At 38.7% G+C, this 23420-nt stretch overlaps 1 protein-coding gene across 2 annotated transcripts in view; it reads right to left on the bottom strand.

The window, feature by feature from the left end:
- Positions 1-1412: 1412 nt before the first annotated feature.
- HAPLN1 (hyaluronan and proteoglycan link protein 1) overlaps positions 1413-23420 on the bottom strand; it is a 79859-nt gene continuing 57851 nt past the window's right edge. The window contains exons 3-5 of one of the 2 annotated variants that reach the window (XM_045074437.1): positions 15600-15968; positions 7139-7441; positions 1413-5090 (exon numbers count right to left, since the gene is read on the bottom strand). In XM_045074437.1, the coding sequence (XP_044930372.1) occupies positions 4801-5090; positions 7139-7441; positions 15600-15968 (962 nt within the window). In that variant the 3' untranslated portion in view covers positions 1413-4800. Of the gene's footprint in view, positions 5091-7138; positions 7442-15599; positions 15972-23420 lie in introns of both variants that reach the window. The other variant, XM_045074436.1, reaches the window with a different exon arrangement.

Genomic DNA, 23420 nt, shown 5'->3' with positions numbered 1-23420 from the left:
GCCTGTAGTCAGACACCAACTAAATAAAGAGTCATCTTTTAATAGCCGAAGCCACTGATGCTGAACAGCCCCAGTGGACCGAGAGAAGCTGAGAAGGAAAATTGGTTGATTTCAAGAAAGACATGGAATCACCCTCTGGGCTGACCCGAGTTGATTCAGATGACGAGTGGCTATGGAGGTGACACTTTATTGGCTGGAAAGAAATATAGAGAAGATAAATAAGCTTTGTTTGCTTCTTAGTGAAAAGAATATGTGTGTAATGAATTTCCTCCATCAGATTGGGGTGTGTAGCCTGCTGACAGTTTCCTAAATACATCATCTACAGAGAAGTAAAGACTGTAGAGCCATCTTAAGCTGTGCCTCTAAGTAATTCTAAATAGAGAGCCCAAGAAATCGAGACATAAAAGATTCTTTTCTTATGTTTTTGTATCAGTTTCTTCTTAGTGCTTCCTTCTCTCCCTCATCCTACCCATAATCCTTTACTGTTTTTAGTCTCCTTGTGTATATGACTGTCCCAGACAGGGACTGTTCTAGTTAAGAATTGTCTCAGGATTAAGGGTTATCACTTGGTAGGGAACTAAGAGCATCACATGTGAAAAGCTTCACTTATTTAAGCACTTTGAAATTCCATACAACTCTTTGATACTGGTACCAAGTGGGCTTTGTATTTGACCACGCATTAGTCAGACATGAAATTTGCTGGCAAAGTCGAAGATGGTATCTTTCATCTCTGTTAGAACTTAAGCACTTAAATATTATTTAACTTCATATTTACTCTTGTTCTTTCGTCTCCAAGGCTGTTTGCTATATTCCAAATAAGTATGGGAAAATTTTTAAAGTGTAGTTTAGTGTTTGAATGTCAATGGCTCAAACTGTTTTGGGTGTGTTTGCATTCAAGTCATTGTACCGGCTATAGATTCTTACACCCAAGAAGGGGTTTCTGTATGCCAGTGATCTCCAGAAAGTATTCTCCATGTTGAAAATTCAGGGAAGGTATATTCCTTGTTATTGGGGTATAAGGACTTTACTATGAAAATAAGGATCTTTCTTTTAATTCAGTGCTAATAATTGAGGTCATAAAGCATGTCAAGCATATTAATTTAACACCACAGATTTCTGGGATTGCTAACATGGTGAGCAAAATAAATGAAGATTTGAATCATATAAAAAGGAAAAAAAGCCAAAAATTTTGGGATATACTATGGGTGATTTAGCATTACCACAGATAGGCACTTTCCTCCCAACTTTGCAAAAATAGTAAGAAATGGAAATTTTGTTATGTTGTTTACAATTTGAACTGAAATGTATCAAAACAAGGATGGGTTAAATGTCTTTTCTTGAAATAATGTATATTTATAGAGTTTGACCAAAGATTAATAGCTAAGATTCTACAACTCAGACGAATCAAAAGATACTGGGGTAACACAAAATTGACTTTTAATGTTTGTTTACCAGTTCATTGTATCTTACAGAAAATGAAAACATTTTGTGGGGGGTAATACAGATTGGTTCTTCTCCTCAGATTTGTACTCAGTAGGTATTAAATGCCTTTAAATACTGGTTTTTCTTTTAATCATGTGGTTTAATGACTTGAATTTCTCATTTCTTTTGTTGTACATCATTGCTGCTCTGGCAGTAGTGAGCTATGATACAGTTCACTTCTCAACACAACTCTGTCAGTTTTCCATTGATCATTCTTGATGCATTCTTTGTTGAAAACTGATAGGTAATTCCCTTTTATTTCTCTCCTACTTAGTGGTCAGCTACTCTATGGGACCACCGTATTCTTTGGAGCACTGATCTGAAGAAACCCAGTATGGCTGCCAGCAACCAAATTGGAATCTCCTTTGAGTCTACTTCTAATTGCCAAAATAATAAGCAACTACATTACTGCATAAAATAAAGCTTAAACATAGGTACCGGCCCCCTTTCTATGACAGAAGGTTCAAATTTACAAATACCATATTTGACTAAAGATTACCATGATAAAATATGGCAGCAGTCATTTAAAGATGGTTTCCAGTGTTAATATGACTTATTTTCATTCCCATTCCCTCTTTCCATGCAAATCATTTCTTTTGGTTAGTGTTCTCAAATGTAGGTATCTCATTGAAATTTGCAAGTCAACTTTGTTCCTTGTATGGGCCACGATTGTTAATTATGGACAAAATGATCAAAACAAAATTTCCTAATTGAGACTCCCACCTCATCCCTCTGGTACTCTTGGAACCCAAGTCTGAGGAGCAATTTCTGAATTCGTCAGTGCTATACTGACTTTCTTTTAGGAATTATATGTATTAGGATAGCTTTTCTTTTTTAGAAATCCTCAGTGAGCTATCTTGGGGAATGAAGTAGGAAAAGAGACATTGATGGAAAAACTGTAAAATAAGAACATTTAAAAAACCCTCCTTCAGGAAGGAGTCCAAAGGAGGAAGGGGACTCTGATCCTTTGGGGGAAGTTAGGAGATAAAAATTCTGCCCAGCAGTATTCATTCCGTTAAGATTTTTTTTTTAATAAGCATGGAAAAATGGTGTTCAATCAGTATAGATTTTAATTAGCTAACAGTCACTCCAGAGATTTTGAACAGCACCAATTCCAATACTAGTAAGTATTCAAAAGTTAAGAAACCCTACTATGCTTAATATTATAAAGGTAGAGTTCTGCAGCAATAACTGAAAATTATATACCTGCTTCAATAGAAATGTGTTCCCACTTGCATTTCCAATAAAATTCTTGTAATGTGGGTCATAATCATTCGCACATGGTCTCCCTCCAATATGCTACCCCCCATATTTGAGGTGTTAAAGTTGCTGTTTTGGAGATGGTCCCCTCTTTAAATGATGTATTCATCTGACCCTAGATCATTCCGGTATTTTTAATTTAGAAGTTTGAATGCTAGTTGTATCAGCTGTGTTTGAGTTAAATTTTACGACCTCTTTGGATTTATATTTTTGTACAATTTGCATATCCAACCTAATGTAAAAATGTGCATGCATACACTCTCCTCTTTTAATATTGAAGCATCTGAAATTTCCCAGATATGCTTCGATAAAAGAAATGATCTACTTTTATTTACAATATTTTCTCTAGATAATGTATGGGTATAATTATGGTTTCATGGACTTCCAATTGTTCTATACCTTCCACACATGTACCTCTATAGAGTAAATTTATTAGAATTATTACAGAGCTTTAAATGCAACCACAATCAATTCAGGAAACAGATTTATTTACTCATGTTCATGGGAGGAAAATCTACATAAAAACATTCATGAAAGCATACCAGCTATGTCATACTTGGATTATTATACTAAATCCCATTTATTAGAACTCATTGTGAAACAATGGGAAACCATGAAATGTAATTTGAATACAAATATTGGTCCCTGTGGGGTCTCACAGTCATAAAAATATAGGAAAACAGAGCTTTATTTAATATTGGAGCTGCTAATGTCTAAAGTTGTTTTTCTAAAGCTGGCCTTACCCTTTCATTTAAAGCCCTGAAGATTTTAGTGTAAACTCTTTGATGGGAGGTTCTGCATTTCATTTAAGCCTAATGAAGGAAAGTGACATCACTGACCACGTTTTCTATTTGGAGGAAGGTTTAGAACGACTTTGTTCTCTTGTTTCTCCCCCCCCCCCCCACAGGCACCATTTGGGCTTTCTAGTATATACAAAGAAGAATAATGGGAATTTTGAAAGTTGGGTCTATATTTGGTTGTCTGTTGTTGGTTAGGCAAGTGTTGAGTTACTCATTTCTTTTGTGGTTTAAATTTCTTTCCTGTAAGGTAAATAAGAAGGAAATATTAAATAGCTTAAAGTTATTTTTATAGGACAATATATTTCATAGGCTAACATAAAATCAAGCTGCTAAATTTTACAATTTTTCTGTCCAGCAGTTTATCTATATAACTGCCCTGAGTAGATGCTAATGCTGCTTAGCAGACGGCCCTTAGAATTTAAATATAACTCGGTAAAGCTACTCAAAAGATTTAATGATTTTCTCAGGTACTTGTCATTTCAATTAAAAGAAGATAGGAGTCTCTCATTGGTTAAATATTATCTGCTCATTTATGTTTCATACTTCATATAAATGGGGTTATTAAGGAGTTTTAACTGTGCTTGTCACTATGCATTGGAGTCCATATAAATTTCCTTCTTTTTTTTTTTTTGGTCAAAAAGGCAGGATTTTAAAGACTAAAACGTTCTGTTTATTGGAGACTTGAAATAACATATTTTAGAAAAGTGTAGATTGTTCCCTTGTGAAACTGAGTTTTGTGCAACCCCTCGGAATCTCAGTTTCTGTAAAGAAGCCTGTATTTCAAATCCGTTGCTCTAATCTGTAGATTGTAGTGCATTTCAAAATTGTACAAATGTGTAAAATTTGTGCTTGTGGAAGCTGCTGCTCTGAGTAGCTGCACTTTCCTTAACGTCACCCTCACAACCCTCAAGCTATTGCGTGCCCCGTTCATGAAAGGGTACTTCACCGGGATGATGTAGCCTAAACAATTTGGCTCTAAAGCCTCCTTATCTAGCGCTTCCCTTAAAATTATATTAATTTATAATATATATTGAATGATAGCTTTACAAAAACAAATTCATGAATTGGTCTTTATGAAAATGACTCTTTCCAGTAAGTAAAAAAGGGTTATCACAGTTTTGGTAACTTGCACGAGTTCGTATTGAAAAAACAAACAAACAAACAAACAAAGAAAAAAACCAAACCCAAACAAAAAAAAACCAAAAAACCTTTCACATGTTCTTAATGACTTTAAAACTGATGTGCTCTAGGGGCACACTCAGTTGTATGCTCTGAAGCAGTAGACACCATACAGCTTATGCTTTTTATCTGGGAACCCCACGAAGCGCACGGCAGCCTCCGTGGGACTGCAGCGCCTCCTCGGCCGAGAGATGGGGTAGCGGACGCTGCCATCCGCCAGCCAGCCCGCATCGCAGCGGTCGTATCCCAGAAGTTTCCAGGCTGCGAAGATCTGGCCCACTTTTGCGATCTGAGCACCGTCGTTGAGACAAGCTTGCACCGCTTCTTCGTAGGTCAGCTTGGTGGGGTGGATCAGGTAGTAAAACCGGCCTGCGGAGAGAAGGGGAGAGAGTCATGCGTCGGTCTGCTGCTGAGCCGCCCAGAGATGGAAGCAGCCCAAACGGAAGTGTTCCCCATGGAAGGGGGAGATAGAGCGATGCAGGGTTGTGGGTTAAACGTAGCGCCCCCCGGGTCATTCTCCATTAAATTAGTTTTTTCCTTGTCCCTTAATATGAGTTCAGACGTGCCCTTTTAGAGCTTTGAAACCGAGAAGGGAAATGACAGATGCACTTTCTGTTAGCTAATTAGTGACTAAAAGGGCCCTTCTGTAGCACCACAGAAGACAGAATTCCATGTTAAAAGGAAGAGCTATTTAAATTCTAGCTGTACAAGACTGAACCCTAGCACAAGTTTCTGGAGAGGCAAAATTTGAATGTGAAAAGATCAAAAAACATTCCTGACATAAAAGTCCATTTAAAAAAAAATCAAAAGCCCACAAGTCCTTTTCATTACAGGTATCAATAAGACATTATTCTGATTCAAAGACTACAGTATGAAAATGCAAAAAATACAGGAAGTCACTTGCCATAAATAATGCGAACTCAGAATGTGAACCGAGTCTGTTCAGTTACTAGCAAAGAGGATGAATTTATGTATTCAGTGGGAGCTCTGACACCTAACCATTTCTTGATTGCACAAGAAAGAGCGGATTAATCTTAGCCACTCATTGAATAAAGTTAATTACTGAAATACCTTCAGTGTATATTAAATATGCATACAATGTATAAAGTAGGACATCAATTGGCTGAAATGCTACGCGGAAGATTTTCTCAGACTTTGAGTCTCAGTGGAATATAATCAGACTCTCTTACCTGATTACCCATTGTAGTGGGACATCTCCTCGCCCTCCATTACATATAACTTCCTGCAGTATAAATTAATGCTTGCCTGTTCTTTCGGGTGAGACTAAGACAGTGTGATTTGGAGGAAAGGTGGAGGCCACCAGAGCATGAGTTAGAAGGTTGACTCTGTCATCTATACCAGAGGTCCGCACACTACTGCACACGGGTCACCAGAAGTTGTATTGAAACACAGGCATACCCTTCCTTTTCATACTATCTGTGGCTGTTTTGCATTACAACGTATAAAACTACACTGAGTAGTTACAACAAGACTGTGCGGCCCACAAAAGCCAAAAATATTTATCTGGCCCTTTACAGAAAGTTGGTTCATCCCTGATCCCTCGCTGTTTTTCCCAAAGCATGTTGCCAGGGAACTAACATAGAAAATGATGGGGCCAGGGTTTGCTTTATGGGCGTGTGACCTGTGCAGTTACACAGGGCTCCATGTATGTTGAATGTACTTCTGTCACCATATTAAAATGCATAATTTTTGAACATAATTATGACCATAAATTTTGAAAATAAATATGAACATGAATTTTGAGCATAAATTTTGAACCCACATTTTCATTCTGCAATAGGTCCCACAAATTGTGTAGCTGGTTCTGGATGGGGAAGACTGGGTTGGGAGTTACACTGAAGGCAACAGACTTACCATCAACAACACAGAAACAACCCGTGTATCTCTTCTGCTTTCGTCTCCAGTGTCATTGCTACTTTTTTTGTTTCTTACTGTTGTCGGGCTTTTGTTTTTGTTTTGCAAAGTCCTCTTTACTCTGAGCTCTCTCATTATTGTGAGTTTTACTGATCAACTATGAACATAATTGACTTTGTAATTTAGAGTGTGACAGAGAGGCTACTCTCCCTTCAATTAGAGATCTGTAGCCCATGGCACACATCTCTATTATACTCTATTGTCTGTTCAATAACAGACCCTGTAGAATATCTCAACTTAAACCATTTTATAATTACAGTCAGATGCAATAATACCTAGGAATAGTGGAAATGGACATTTTTGCTCAGGTGAATTTTTTTTTAATTATGACATTAAAGAACTTTTCATCTTTTCTAACTCAGGGCAATACATCAAAGCATGTAAGATTAAAGATTGAGTGTGGTGTTATAGTACGTTTTGATCCCCAGGACAGGAAAGAAGGCAGTGATATCTTACTATTACTGAAGAGCTTAATAGCTTACCATTGAAGTTAGATGTAAAACAGAAAACATCATATCTGCTTTTGTCTTTATCCCAAAACCCGTAGTTCCTGACACCAGGCACCGTGTTTTGGCCCCCGCAAGGCTCTCTGGGCTTCGTGATGGGGTACTGCACAGACCCGTCGCTGAGCCAGCCGGCGTTGCACCAGTCTAGCCCGCCCCGCCAGGCATCGTAAAGCTGGTCAAAGGAGGCAATCACAGCATCCTGGTCCAGACACGCCTGCTGTGCCTCGTGGAAATTGAGATTGTAGCGCCCGAGTCGTGGGAAGTAAGGGAATACCACACCTGTCCAAAGGAGAGACCAAGGGATTAGTGGTACAGAAAGTAACAATCATGAGCAAATGTCACTTGAATGGTGAAAACAGAATACAGTCTCCATCAGATGAAGTTACAGTTTTTGGTCAGCTTGCAGGGATTTCTCGTGGTCCCTTTCCCCTACAAACAGCCTCTCAGCTCTGAGCATTTCACAGTTAAGGTATGTGGTTTGATGACTTCAGTGAATTACCCTTTCACTTAAGAGTTCAATTCAAACTTTAACATTCACCTTTTTGGAATGATTCACCCATGGGTTATATTTTTCAGATAGCTTCCTTGAGAATTTACCTTCTACTACTTCTTCTGTTAATAACTTTAAAATGGATTACTACTGAGTCCTTTGCAGCTAGGAAAAAGTCAATATTGAATATTGATAATGGGGGAAGATATAGAAATAGTGCTCAGAGAGAAGGAATTTATCAGAATTTGCATGTTTTTTGTTAGTAGTTATATAATTAGTAATTAGCTTAGGATAGCCTTTTTTTTTTTTTACTTATTTTTAAAAAGATTTTATTTATTTATTCGGGGAGAGAGTGCCTTGGGGGTAGGAGCAAAAGGAGAGGGAGAGAGGGAATCTCAAGCAGATTCTATGGCACAGAGTGTAGAGCCAGCTCAGGGCTTGATCCCAGACCCTGAGATAATGACCTGAGCCGAAATCAAGAGTTGGATGCTTAACCAACTGAGCCATCCAGGTGCCCCACTTATACAGCCTTTTATTTTTATTTATTTATTTATGATTCATTTCTTCATTTTCTTTTTTTTTTCTTTTTTTAGATTTTATTTATTTATTTGACAGAGAGAGGCACAGCGAGAGAGGGAACACAAGCAGAGAGGAGAGGGAGAAGCAGGCTTCCTGCTGAGCAGGGAGCCCCATGTGAGGCTGGATCCCAGGACCCTGGGATCATGACTGAGTGAAGGCAGTTACTTAAGAACTAAGCCACCGGGGTGCCCAGGCCAGCCTTTTAAATGTGTAAACAAACATGGTAACAAGTGGATTCAAATTAGATACATTATTTTATATATGCTCCTAAAAACTTACTTATCTAAGTAACTTTCACTTAGGGGGTTTCTTACTTAGAGAAACTGAAAAAATCATTTTACATATTTAACAAAAACCTAATTAAGCAGCTTTATTTCATATTAATAAGCCAATTCTTTACAATGGAGCATACCTCACTCCATACTCCATTGAGGGTATCCTGGCTCTGTTATCCATTTCAACTTTAAATTGTAGCCTTTGATCTTATTTTTTATTCTGTTCTGTATGCACAATAAAAATGAGAACTTTTGTTTAAAAATAATTCTTCAGCGTCCATATTCATATGTTGTAAATTGAAACGAGTTTTTAAAAACATTTTTCTCGCAAATAGGAAAAAAAAAAACCCTTCTCAAAGCTTGTCTTGTACAAGGCAGATACAGAATAAATATCGGTGGAGTTAATGCCAAAGAATTAAGTTAAATATTTGAGAGGGCAAAAACCCTTAACAAATATGAACAGTGTGACTTGACTTTGCCTGGGAAGATACAGTGGCTTCCCCAAAGCCTTCTTTGGGTCAGATAATCACTGGAGATGATTGAGCCATCTCCTAACTTTCTGTGCATTTTCTTTCAACGATAAGAATTACGTCATCAGAAAGCAAACTTGTATCATTTGCTGGACTTTCAGAAGGACTCCTGCCTCAAAATGTCTCCCCAGAAAAGACAATTAATTCAGAATGGCTATTTAAGGCCTTGCCTTGGATTTTTGGTTATAATTAGAAATAATTAATGCTTTAACTTGTGGAATATAATAAATTGTCCCACTGACACAGTAATGGGTGAGTTATATCACAAGTGCTGTTTTATGAGACCGCAGACCCTGTTCAAGATGAATATACAATTCACTAATCGTGTAACCAGGACACAGGAAATGTTTTCTTTTATAAATTGTCCTGGAAAACTCTACAAGAAGAAATTTCAATAGCCTAAATCCAGTCGTGTCCACCCAAGGCCTCTGCAGGACACGTTTGTCCCTCTAGGACAGTCCAACTGGCAATGTTCCCTAGAGGCAGGGATCCAGGAAGGCTTCCTGATCTCATCCTGCCTTCTCAGGTTCTTGGCTGAGGGATCTGTAAGTTGAATCAGAGCCAAAAGGAAGGAGGAAAAGACTCTCTCAGTTGCCACTGCCCCCTGCAGTGACGGGGGTTGGGGGGAGCCTGAGATGGTTCTATCGAAGAAGAGCTATTTCCAGGCATCCAGCTAAGAACCCAGTTAGGGCTGGGAAGGAACTGCTATAGCTCTCCCTGTCCCCTCATGCCTTTCATCCTCTTTCCTCAGAATCCCAGCAATGCCAACGAAAAGAAAAATTTTAATTTATCCAAGAAAGATTTCCTTGGCAGCTAGACCCCAAGTGAGAGAAAAATCTCAAAGTGTTTCAGTCTGGAGGGAGAAACCATTTGGGTTGGAGTCCGTTTCCCAAATGTCTCAAGAAGGGAATAGTGGAGACTGTCGAATATTTTAATTTACAATGGTTTTTAAGACTTAGATGGCCTTTCTGGTTTTAAATTCACTGTGGTGGTATTTGGTGGACTCTCGTGGGAATTAGGAAAAAATTTTCTTGAGTAGTTCTTGATTAATCGTTGAATGTTACCATGATTGATTCAGTTCCAAATTCAGTGTAATGTATTTTTATTTAAGTTCCTTTCAAATTTAACATAACTTCATGCAAACATTTCTTAAAGTCATAATGAAAAAAAAAAAAAAAAAAAGTCATAATGAGGGGCGCCTGAGTGGCTCAGTGGGTTAAACCTCTACCTTCAGCTCAGGTCATAGTCCCAGGGTTCTGGGATCGAGCCCTGTATCATCAGGCTCTCCGCTCAGCAGGGAGCCTGCTTCTTCCCTCTCTCTGCCTTCTCTCTGCCTACTTGTGATCTCTGTCTGTCAAATAAATAAATAAAATCTTATTAAAAAAAAAAGTCATAATGAAACCCAATACTGAAACTTCATTATTTTGCAACTGTAGGAATGAATGGCCAACTTATTGTTATATTAATTCAAAACATTTACTTGAATTTTAATTAATGTTTATGTTTATGGAAAAGAATGCATCCCAAGTAAATCAAGGTCTATTTCTGTGTCTCAGCCAAAGTTGTAAAAGTTTCACCATACTGTGCTCACTTGGTGCACACATTTCAATAATCAGATGTTTCTTACAAGCAGGGACATTTCTGAAGCTGCATGTTTGCTAGTGTTTTATTTATTTACTTATTTTACTTCCCCCGAATTAAGATTTCAACATCTAAGACTGTAATTGCCGAAACCTTTCTCTGTGGAAAAAATGTGCACTTCCTGTAGCTGAATTATAGAGGGAATGGATATTGCTTTCATCCAGCATTACAAAAATACAAAGTAAACTTCCATCGGTGGAAATGAAGGGCATGTGATTATTTTCCAAGTATGATTATTTTATCCTCATACGTCAAAATGTAATCAGAAGTTGTCTCTTTTCCCATGAACGGCTGGTAAGCATCATGACAAAGGAAATTAATAAAGATGATCTACGTATGGAGAAGAATGTGAGTGGTTTAGTCAATAGAAATACATTTTGAAAACATACCCTTTAATATTTATAATTGCACAGTCCAGTTCATCCTAGTTGTTGGCAAATGTCAATTTTCAGACATCTGAAGGATGTTCATTCCATAGCCCATATGAAAGCTAACGTCAATTCCAGTAACTTGAGTAATAGACACCACGAGTATAATTTTCCCTTCCTCAATGCCCCTTCTAGTGCCTCTCAGTGCTCTACACATGTCTGAATTTTTTTCTATTTCTAAAAGTTCTCAGACTATATTTTTTTGTAGCTAGCCCCATTGTCACTAGCAGAAAACCAATACAATGGGAGATTGGAAAAAAAAAAGTGTCACATTTTTCGTTTAGTTGAGTTGAGTTTGAATCCAAGACAGAATAAAATCTTGTACTATAAATACAAACCATATAATTTGGACATCTTAAAGAAGAATGACTTTTGTCCTAACTGGAGGAATTCTTTGGAGAACATAGCATTTAGCATGTATTAAAGGACCAATATAATTTAAAACATTGTACAAGTATAGCTGAAAAACCATCATCATGACATTTAAAATGATATGTTTCCTTGGCCTTATTTACATACATTAGCAGACTGATGAGGACTTTGACTGAAACTTGCCTAATGGTCACATGTAAGAATGTAGCTGATAATGAAAAAAAGTCAAACACTGGGTTGGAGCTATTAAGGGCTAACCACAAAATCTCTTTTGCCACATGGTCCTTAAACTCTTAAGTATATAATCACGGCACCTTGCTCATCTGTCCCAGACTATGTGGAAATTACCAAGTCACTCTCCATGTCTACCTTCAGGTTAGACCAACCAAGCTTCTTCAAATATTATTCTACAGTAACTATCTTAAATTTATTTTAGTAATTTCATTTTAAAATACGAGTCCTTGCCTCATATTGCAGCATACATAAATAGAATAATATGCTATCTGAGTTGTTCTTGAAAATTATTCAGTGCAAATGGGATTATCCAAAGCGAGATAAAATAAGGTGTCTTTAGGGTGCCTGGGTGGCTCACTGGGTTAAAGCCTCTGCCTTCAGCTCAGGTCATGATCTCAGGATCCTGGGATAGAGCCCCGCATGGGGCTCTCTGCTTGGCGGGAAGCCTGCCCTCTCCTCTCTCTGCCTGCCTTTCTGCCTACTTGTGATCTCTGTCTGTCAAATAAATTTAAAAATATAAATAAGGTGTCTTTATCATGGTAGTTTTTAAAAAAGATTTTATTTATTTATTTGACAGAGATATATCACAAGCAGATGGAGAGGCAGGCTGAGAGAGAGAGAGAGAGAGAAGCAGGCTCCCTGCTGAGCAGAGAGCCCGATACGGGACTCGATCCCAAGACCCTGAGATCATGACCTGAGCCGAAGGCAGTGGCTTAACCCACTGAGCCACCCAGGCGCCCTATCATGGTAATTTTTGAAGCTGGACAATGGTATACTGGGATTCAGTATACGAGTCATAACGTTTTTCTAAATGTTTGAAATTGGCTGTGATAAAAAATGTTTTTATCTTATCCTATTGCCAAGCTGAGAACCTTAAACCAATCCATGTGGATGCAGACTGTCTATAGCACCTGCTGCTCACATTTTTCCCCTTGAGGAGTTTCTCTCTCACACCCGTGATGTCTTCTCCCTTGCTTTTTTATGCTCTCTGCCTTTGGAAGGACCAGGTTCACCCAATCAAGTGTTCCTTGCTTTGCAGTACTTTCCATGGCCCGTCCATGGTGTGCATGTTTTGTTTATGTCTTTGAACATTTAAATCCATTGTATACAACATTCAATCTTGTAAACAAGTAGTTTACAAGAACAACTTTGTTCTTGGCACCTGACACCCTCAACTAGATTGTAGGTACTGGGTGGAGAAGGCCAAGTCGGCAAACTTTGCAAAACAAAACGTGATGAGAGCTATAATGGAACTTTCTGTAAGGTGCGAGAGCTTCACAGCTATGGAGCAGAAGGGACAGCGTGAAACTCGAATCTTACTCTTGGGAGATGTGTATGTTCTTCATTTGTTCAGAAATGGATTCGTGTGTGCCGAAGGTTAAAATGTTAGCTGTTTCAAGGCAGGTGCTCTGGTTAATGACTGCTTCTACCCTTTCTACCGCACACAAGAAAGGCAGAAAAAAACGCTACCTTCAGGGAGGGGAATGGAACCACCATGAGCCACCATGAGCACACCAATTAATGCAGTGTGACCAAAGACAGCCCGTAGATGATCACCCAAGTCACTCTGGGTGCTTTAAGAATCCTCTGCAGCCAGAAACTGACAAAGACTGCTACCTTTTGGAAGTCTCTGGTCTTCTCTCCAACAGAGAATTTCTCCTCCTTGGATAAAAGCAGAGGCTTCTTCCAGTGTTCTTGCTAGCAAATTCCAGTTCTAGCTCTTACTACTGGCCATGTTACCATAGAAAAGGAGTTCTCGCTAAGTCTCCTCTGTCAAGGGGGATTACTGAGGTGAACCAAACAGGGCGCATGGGAGTAGAGCAATGGCTTTGTACCTGCTTACTCTATAACCCAAGTCTACCTTATTTCCTTTATTTATTTATTGTATTTGAAGGGTAGTTGACCTACAATGTAATAATTTCTGCTTATTTTAAAATACTTACTTTCGAAAGTGTATTAGAATCTTTAATAGCCTGTCAGACTGTTGGATGAAAAGAACCAAGATTTGGAAATCTTCACATCTCCTGGCACCGAAATAGCACTTATAAAAATATTTATCAGTTAAATTGGTTTCTTGGACACATTTACTTGGCTCATATGTTAATGGGTTATATGGTAGGGAAGTGTTCCAATAGCATGGAAAATGTGGTGATTTGGGATGGGGAAGGGCCTAGGCAGAAAAAATTACTCTTTTTACATTTCCTTTTCAACACCTCTAAGTATGTCTTGAATACAGTCTCAGTTTGACCTTGGAGTGCATCATCCTTTGACACATTGTAAGTTTCCTTTTTAAACAAAAGTATAGCAGGCTCCATGCTCAAAGCTCTTAGCAAGCAGGGATCCAGGCGGAGTTTGGATATCTTATATTCACTGTATTTACTTTTTGGTTTCCTTCTATTTCTGGAAAGTTCTACTGCTTTCTAGTCACTTAAAATTTCATTTTAAAGTAAATGTAGGGAGATAGTAAATGTGGCATGGTATAGAAACAGAATTTTAGAAGAAAAAGTAACTGAACAAATAATGTAGTTCAACCTGTTTTTCATAAATGAAGAAGCCAGGTACAAGGATTAAATAACTTTCCCCAGTTTCAAAACTCATACTGGTAGAACTGGGACTAACCTGAAAGTTTTGGTTGGTACTACTAGCTCGAGGGTCTGTCCACTGCCTGCTGCCCCTTCGATAAAGAAAACTGGTTGTCATTCATATTTGATGATTAACTGTTTTCCCTAAACCAATCACTTCTTTCATCTTGAATAATGCCAATGTTTATAGATATTCATGTGACTCAATAAAAAAAAAAAAGTACAAGGTGATTCAGAATCAAGAGCCAAGAACTATGACTAAGAGAGACAAGAGGAAAAAGGAGAGACAAGAGAAGATCCAAAAAATGTACTTTATGACATCATGCAATTTATTAGATACATAAAGCTGAGAAGTCTCCATGTGTGTGATGGGATTCTGTGGGATTCAGAGGGTCACCTGTTCAGGGATACGCTAGTGGGGCAAACAGATGCTTTTCCAAAAGCACAAATCTGTCCTAGGTTACAAAAGGGACTTCTAGCAAACACACACCTCTAGTTTACACGCATAAGGAAGGAAAGTATTCTACCAAAGCAGCCAAAAATTCATCCTTCAGTGTAAAGAAACACTGAAATTCACGAATATAAGATGTTTTGAGATGCATGAGAAACAGAGAAGAGTTTCCCCACTGGTGGGGTCTATAGAGGGTGGACTTTAGGCAGCGAGGACACTTTTTATTGTTTAGCATTCTCTACATTTTGGTTTTTGAACCTACTGAGTAGATTACATATTTCAGGGGGAAAAAAATTCCCCCAGCATGCCTATATTGTTTGGTATTTGGTGTTTAAAAGAGTCTGGATCATTAAAAAAGTTTACTTCTTGACTTATTTATTTAAATAAACCTGGAGGGTGCTTTTTTGTTAAATTAAGATTTCACAGTTACTTTATAGAATACAATAACTGGTATTTTAGTTAGCAGATGTCCTTCACAAAAGTTGCCATTATTTTGAAACTGAGATAATGTTAGAAGCATAATAAAAATGCATCCAATCTAAATTTCTCAATAACCATGTCATAAGATTTCAATTTTGAATAGCATAAGGCAGTTTCCAAATATTATTAATTCAGTTCCACTGCACGTCGCTCCTACTTGCAAATAGCTTCAATTTTGTGTCTAACTATTGCGTGTACATTTCAAATACGAAAGCTGGAATCAGTGACAGACTGCAAAATACAAAAGAAAAGAAGCCTGCTATGCATGGACTTCTGATTTCTCACGTTAATCGCTATGGTTACCACTAGACATTACTCATCACAGAAAATGATTAATTATCATTTCCAAGTTTAAAATGATTTATAGATACCTACCTTGTAAATCTAATGCTACCACAGCAGTATCATCTTCCAATCCTTCAATCACCTCACACTTGTATTTCCCATAATCCTCCAGGGTGAGGTCTGCGATCACCAGAGAAGCATCATTATCACTGCCTCCCTTCAGAAACACTCTACCCTGGTAGCCTCCATAGGCTTTCTTGTGATATCCCATGGAAACAAAAACGTCCACTTCCTTGAGGTAATCTGAAGTTAACTTGGTCCACTTAATTCGGATCTTGTGGGTTCCTGAGCCAAATGCTGTAGGGTCTCGATAAAATTTACATGGCAGTGTAACATTGCCACCTCGATGTGAGAACACCCTGGCTTGTTCTGCTTCCACGAGTAGACGGGGGCCATTTTCTGCTAAAATAAAAAAAATAAAAATTAAAAAATTAAAAAAGAAGAAACATAAATATGCATTAGGCTTTTTTTTTTTAAATAAAATATGCTATCCATACAGGGTATCTGACAAAGAGTAGCATTGGGTGATAAGCTTCTTTGCATTCTTGAACAGTAAAATATTTTGAACTGCATAGAAAGATACCTTCAATACCTAGAGGGCACTTACAAGGTAGTCATGTCTTTTAAAACCACTGGAAAAAAGAAGGATGTTAGTTATAATAGTTGAAAATTACCGAATATAAAACTCCACAGTCATCAAAGTTTGATAATTTAACAACAAATTCTATTTTTTCCTCTATTTAAATATCAAAAACATGGAAATAAGACCAAGTGAAATGACATAATCTTATGATGAATTTTATCAATACAAATGAAAAATTTCAAAGTAGGCAAATTTCTCTTCCCACCTGAGCTTTCTAATACCATAAATATTTATTTTAATTGTAGCAAAATTATAAAGCAACGTGGTCAATTTTCACTGTACTATTCTGGCCAAAGAAAATATACTCACATTTGTGGTTTCTATTCAAATATACACTTGTGATATGCTATTCTCAAGCATTTCACACACAATGTATGTATTTTACTTTCACACAAAGACTAGACATCAAAGAGGTATTTTTAGCCAATGCTTAAAAACAAAAAACAAAAAACAAAAAACAAAAAAACAAAGAATCCCTCCAGGTTTTGAAATATAGTCCTCAAAACTGATATGCTGAAAGTATATCCAAAGTTGTATTTATTTCCTGATTAACCAAATAATTGTTTCTTTGTTCCCTTAAATCTCCTTCTACCCCGTCTTTGCTTTCTGATACACCTTGTTTTCTAGTAGATCTCATTCCCACCTTTCTTTTCCTTGCCCTTTGGTTTCCCTCCTCAGACTCCAAGACCGAGGTAGCCTTTCAGAGAGCGCTGCAATGGTCCCTGCCTGCCAAGTCTTTGGGGCTGCCCTTCCCCAGGGAGCCAGCTATGCTTTTCACATCTTGGCTTTCCCTGGGGTTCCCCCCACCACCCGGTGAGCTTATTGTGCGTTTGACCTTGACAAGGTCTCTTGAGGGCATGCAAGATTGGAAAATGAGAAAGCAATATAAAAACTCTTGGACACAGACATACCTTCTCATCTACACACAACTTTTGAAGCTTGCCAAAAACTGCTTTGCATGAACCTCTGCTGCCCTTCCTGCCTGAGGCAAGTAGGGACTGCGTTAAATCTCAGCTGTGAATCATTTAGGATGCACAGGTCAGAAAGAGTACCCACTCACCTCCAGACAGATCCCATAACTTACTTATTTAACGGCATACACAGAATTCAGATTTCAAAATAAAAAGTGTCCAAAGAGAGACACAGTGGTTATACTTTTTTTTTTTTAAGACTTTATTTATTTATTTGACTGACAGAGATCACAAGTAGGCGAAGAGGCAGGCAGAGAGAGAGGAGGAAGCAGGCTCCCTGCGGATGCAGGGATCAATCCCAGAACCCTGAGATCATGACCTGAGCCGAAGGCAGAGGCTTAACCCACTGAGCCACCCAGGCGCCCTAGTGGTTATAATTTTAACATATTGATCAGAATGAGTATTTTTTCAAAAGATTTATTTATTTATTTATTTATGAGAGAGAGAGAGAGAGAGAGAATGAGGGAGGGCACAAGACATAGGAAGGTTAGAGGGAGAAGCAGATTCCCCACTGAGCAGGGAGCCCGATGCAGGACTGGATCCCGGGACGCCAGATCACAACCAGAGCGGAGGAGAGTCACTTAACCAACTGAGCCACTCAGGCACCCCAGAATGACCATTTTAAAATGACCATATTTCATTTATAAGTCAGCCCCAATCCGCAGAAACTGAAAAGTTTAACAAAGCCATTAATGCCCCCGCTCTTGGAATAGATAGTAAGTAAGAGGATAATGGCTTAATTAAAATGAATCCTAAATCCAGTTCATTAAGCATTTCCTTTAGGTTTTATTATCTTTTTATTTAGGATCATAGAATCATAAGGGTTGAAAGGTATTAAATCTCTCCAATATAGATTAGTTCTATATTGGTAGATACATAGGTAGCTCCCCTACCTGTTATCTTCCCCCTACAATATCCCTAACTGCTGCATCCACACGTGTCCTCTTTCCGGGGGGGCGGGGAGGAAAGTGCTGTAGACCCCTCAGCAATGCCTGAGGGTTGTAGGGAACATGTCCTACCCGGGTGCCTGGAAGGACAGTTGGGCGGTGAGCTTCCCCTGCCAAGGCTTGAGCTGAGACCTGACACAGGGCTATAGGAGGCTGCAGTTTCATGACTCTCACAAGATTTTTACTTTCAAGTCAAAGCTAATGTCCAAATCCACAGGGACAAGGGATATTACAGTAGTTAGGAATAAGGGTTGTGATGTGATACCTTGTTATAACTGCACCTCCTTGATTAATAGCCCTGTAGCCTTGAGCAAGCTGTGCAAGCTCTAAGTTCTCATTTCTTTCTTTCTTTCGTTTTTTTAAAAAAGATTTTATTTATTTATTTGACAGAGATCACAAGTAGGCAGAGAGGCAGGCGGGGGTGGGGTCAGGCTCCATGCTGAGCAGAGAGCCTGATGCAGGGCTCCATCCCAGGACCCTGGGATCATGACCTGAGCTGAAGCAGAGGCTTTAACCCACTGAGCCACCCAGGCACCCCCTAAGCTCTCATTTCTTTACCTGTGAATTAGGGATAGTAATATCTAGCTTGTCTCCCTGACCTCTTAGACATGTGGGGCACTCACAGTCAGGTCTAATCAAAAGTAAGTGTGCACTCACCGTTAACTGTTCCTACTGCATACATCTCCCAGTTTTTCTCAAATATGATACCACCTGACACTGAGCATAATTTTGGCCTACATTAACTCCACTTACTTATAAAGCTTTGAACCATGTGGGCTGAAAAAATACATAAAATGCCACCTGTATGATAAAGGAGACATAGAAATTATTCTGTGTTTTCACATAATCATCAGGTGTTCCAGAATGAATACAAGGTCTGAGTGCTTCATAAATTAAAGAGTGAAAGCAAAGATCAAAACTCTTGTATAAGGGACTGAGACTTCTAAATTTTTTTTTCATGTGGTTACCTACATATCATCTTGTAGTATTTTAGAAGTGTACGCTTCTAATTTTTTTAGGTACTATTTGCTTATAATCCAACATTGTGAGTAGATGTGGTATAATATTGAGAATAGAGCAGATACCAAAGATCTACTGATCTCCCACAAAGTAATTTTTCTAACAAGCCTGCCAGAATGTCTTAAATTCTGCAATTCTTAGTTTTTGGGGGGGGGGGGGGGGAGGCTGTGGCATGGAGGTAATCAATGCCAGAAGTCCATGGCTGGAAGGTTAAGAAAGAAGTGTAATGTGTAACACATCAGGTGACTGAGGGTCATTAGTGTTCATTAATCTAAACCACCAGCATGGCATTGAGAACAATGCTTTTTGTTAGTTTGCTTGTTTTTAGAAGATCGGCACTGCAGATCATAAAGCACTGAGCATTTTGGTGAGAGTGACCTGTTGCAGAACAAAAAAGATATAGGAGAGAGCACTGGCCTGTGAGTCAGGAGCTCTGGGTGTTTCACTGACTGGTCTGCCTCATGAAAATATTGACTTTTTGGGATTTTTGTCAGGCTTATCATGGCAGGTGGTGGGGTGAGAGGGTGAGCCTCAACCTCCTGAGGGTGAGCCAGGAAACACATCAGCTGGAGAGGTGAGAGGGCAGGGACAAAGAGCAGGAAAGGGGATGGAGCATGAGTGCTTGACTGACCAACTTTGCACCCAATTGTCCAACTTTGCACCTGGCTTGCCTAGTAAGCCTTGAATTTCATCCTTGACTGCGAAAACCTAAGTGGTTTGAAATTAACGTTTAAATCAACCTGTTTGATCAACAGGCAGTTGCAAAGCAAATAAAATGTAAAAGCTAAAAATAAACCTTGATCATCAGAATAAGAATTCTTGTGCTTTTTTTAAAATTTTAATAAAAAGTATGAAAGAATACATAAAACTAGGCAGCATACATATGCTTCTTTTGGAAGGACTGGATTTTTTTTTAAAGTTTAATTTGTAAGTCACAGAAATTTCATATTTCTATTAGTGAGTATCAATGACAGTGACTTGAAAGATTTGATGCCCTTCAAAGACCACAGTTGTCTCCAGGGGAAACAGCAGGGCCTCATGATTATTTTACGAATTCTGCTGTGAAATCCAGGGGACATCATTCAATTTCACCAAATTATGAAAGCAAATCCATGACCAAACAACTCATCTTCTTATTGCTGTGTCATTTAGATGATCTCTTGCAAACAAGAGATCACAAGCAATTAATTCGTTGCAGAAAAACAATGTAGAAATATGGTATTGGATTTTTTTAAAAGATTTTATTTATTTATTTATTTATTTGTCAGAGAGAGAGAGAGAGAGAGAGAGCGAGTGAGTGCACGCACAAGCAGGCAAAGCAGCAGGCAGAGGTGGAGAAGCAGGCTCCCTGCCGAGCAAGGAGCCCAATGCAGGACTTGATCCCTGGACTCTGGGATCATGACTTGAGCCAAAGACAGCGGCTTAACCGACTGAACCACCCAGGCATCCCATGGATTGGATTATTACCTATTTTTCTTAGTTCTTTTAAAAGTATAGTAATTTTTTTATGGCAGTTCATTGCCGAAGAAATACATATGACAGAAAAAAAAGGTGTTACAGATTGAAGTTCGTCTTTTTACAGTGAATTGTGGATTGTGCAAAATAACCAGTCTTAGCATTAGTTACTTTCTCATTGGGGTATAGATGAAGTAGGGTCATGACTTTGGATTTCCTAGACTAATAAAATGTAAAACACAAAACAAGACAAAAGTGGGCAATATATTTAAGATGACTAAATAAGGACATTAAAAAATATTACTCTCCCAAGGGGGGAAAAAAAAAACTCTACAAACATCATTTGAATTTTTTTTATTGTGATGAAAATGTATGTAACATAAAATTTGCCATTTTAACCATTTTTAAGTGTAGAATTCAGTGGTATTAATTACCTTCACAGTGTTGTGCAACTACCAGAATTTTTATCATTCTGAAGAAAAGCTAATTCCTTCCTGACACTCCAACCTGGTTGGCAGAGACTCAATTGTCAGCTCCATGATGAGTCATTTGAGAAAACTGTACAAGGTTTAAAATTGGTTCCTTATTTTTGTGGTATTTGTTGTCACTTGGGGGTTTGGATGTGTAAGACTCACACTGTGGAAGGTGTTAGTTTCCTGCAGGTAGACAGACTGGTGCTATGTAGTTACAGTGGAGGCTTGCTTCCTGGCAGGCATTTTTGCTGCAAACCTTCAGCTGCATAAATAATTGGCCGTACACAATTTTGCAATAAAAGATAAGACAAAACACAACAAAACAACTGGTTGCCCATTTGGTTTGACAGTTTGTTGGTTTCATCAATTGGTGGACAGTTTGGTTTCATTTCTCCATTGATGCAATACTCCCAGTTTCTGTTGTGTAAAATCTTAGCCTTCATACAAGTGACATAGAGTTTGAACCCATGTTTCCCATAGAATGTTGGAATGTCTATCGACTATAAGCCAAGAACAAACAACAATGTAGCAGACTTCGACAATGCAACACAAAGCTCAGTTACAAGTGCATCTGGGTGGCTCAGTTGGCTAAGCAGCTGCTCTTGATTTTGGCTCGGGTCATTATCCCACGGTCCTGGGATGGAGCCCCTTGTGGGGCACTCTATTCAGCAGGGAGTCTACTCATGTACTCTATCTATGTATATAAAAAATAAATAAGACTTTTTTTAAAAAGCTCAATTATAAATATGCATCCAAGTGTTTGGAAACTGGTAAGTCTCTCAATGAAGAAGGAAATTTTATCAAGGAAAGAAAAAATAAGCTGCTGAACAAGGAAATGTACCAAGGCCAAAATAAATAAATACGTAAATAAAATCCATACACACAAAAAGTCATGATATCATGAATGAAAGACTTTGAAGGCAAGTACTTAGGTATAATCCACAAAATAAAATTAGTTCTTTGCTCAAATTTGCCATGACTCTACACACATTTTAAACATATTTAAATATTTTGTATTTCATAATAAAATGTTTTTAATTTTGTTACTCATATTTCATGTTTCATTATATCTTTAAAAATGAATGTCCTTTTTTAAAAGCATTTTATTTATTTACTTGATGGGCGTGGGGGTGGGTGGGTAGAGATTGTGCACAGGTGGGGGTAGAGGGAGAAGCAGACTCCCCACTGAGCATGGAGCACGATGTGGAGCTCCATCCCAGGACTCTGGGATTATGACCTGAGCCGAAGGCTGATGCTTAGCTGACTGAGTGACCCAGGTGTCCCATGAATGCCCCTTTCTAAAAATTTTTTAATAATTTTATCTTTTTTTTTTAAGATTTTATTTATTATTTGACAGAGATCACAAGCAGGCAGAGAGGCATGCAGAGAGAGAGAGGAGGAAGCAGGCTCCCTGCTGAGCAGAGAGCCTGATGCAGGGCTTGATCCCAGGACCCTGAGATCATGACCTGAGCTGAAGGCAGAGGCTTTAACCTACTGAGCCAGCCAGGTGCCCTATAATTTTATCTTTTATGGCACAATTGCCTTATCACTAATCATACCATGAAAATGCGGCAAAAATGCTTGTGGCGAAGACACGGCAAAAATATCAGATAGGAGCCAAACCTGCTGGAGGATGAGCAACCAAGATGGGTTTATATCCTTACGGCTTTGCTTACCCGAATCTTCTGAAAATGATCCCTGTGTCTCTGGGCCATGCCTTGTTAACACCGTTCCTCCCACTCCAGGGTAGTGCTTGGCGTGCAAGGTCTCTGTGTGTGACACAGGCTGGGGCTCCCTGGGGTCTGAGCTACCTACAGCACCAGGTGTGGGTGTGGCTGCATTTACTTTATAACATACTGTAGCTCAAAGACAAAAACGTTTTATAGGAACAATGAAACATAGACATGTGTTTCTCACTGTAACTTGTTATACTAGACTAGAATACATACTTCAGGAAAAAATTAAGGAGCGTCTTACTCATTAACCTTTAACTCTGAATCATGATTTTGTTTCCTTCAGACAGGAATGAATCTAGTTTTTTTCCTGAAGCTGTTCATCAGTTGTCCAAAGGTCCCATTGTTTGGCCATGATTCTGTTGGGTCTAGTCAGCTGTGCATCAGACACTTTTATGAGGGCCTTTTCCGTTGTCCTGGCTATCACCCTATCTCCCCACCCAGCCTTTAGCGTCCTTTTGGAGGGCTGGTTGCTTTTAGTCTGTCAGAGACTGAGCTTCTGTTCCTTTCCCAGCTGTTCTGAGCTTCGGAGGACCCTGAGCCTCTCCTCTGGGACTCAGCAGCTCGGGAAGAGTGGACCTGGGCTCTAGCGAGAATCCCTTCTTGCCC

The sequence above is a fragment of the Mustela putorius genome, unplaced genomic scaffold, assembly GCF_011764305.1.
Source record: "Mustela putorius furo isolate JIRA1106 unplaced genomic scaffold, ASM1176430v1.1 tig00537350_pilon_pilon_pilon, whole genome shotgun sequence".
NCBI classification, from domain to species: Eukaryota; Metazoa; Chordata; class Mammalia; order Carnivora; family Mustelidae; genus Mustela; species Mustela putorius.
This window is presented reverse-complemented; position numbering and strand designations above follow the sequence as displayed.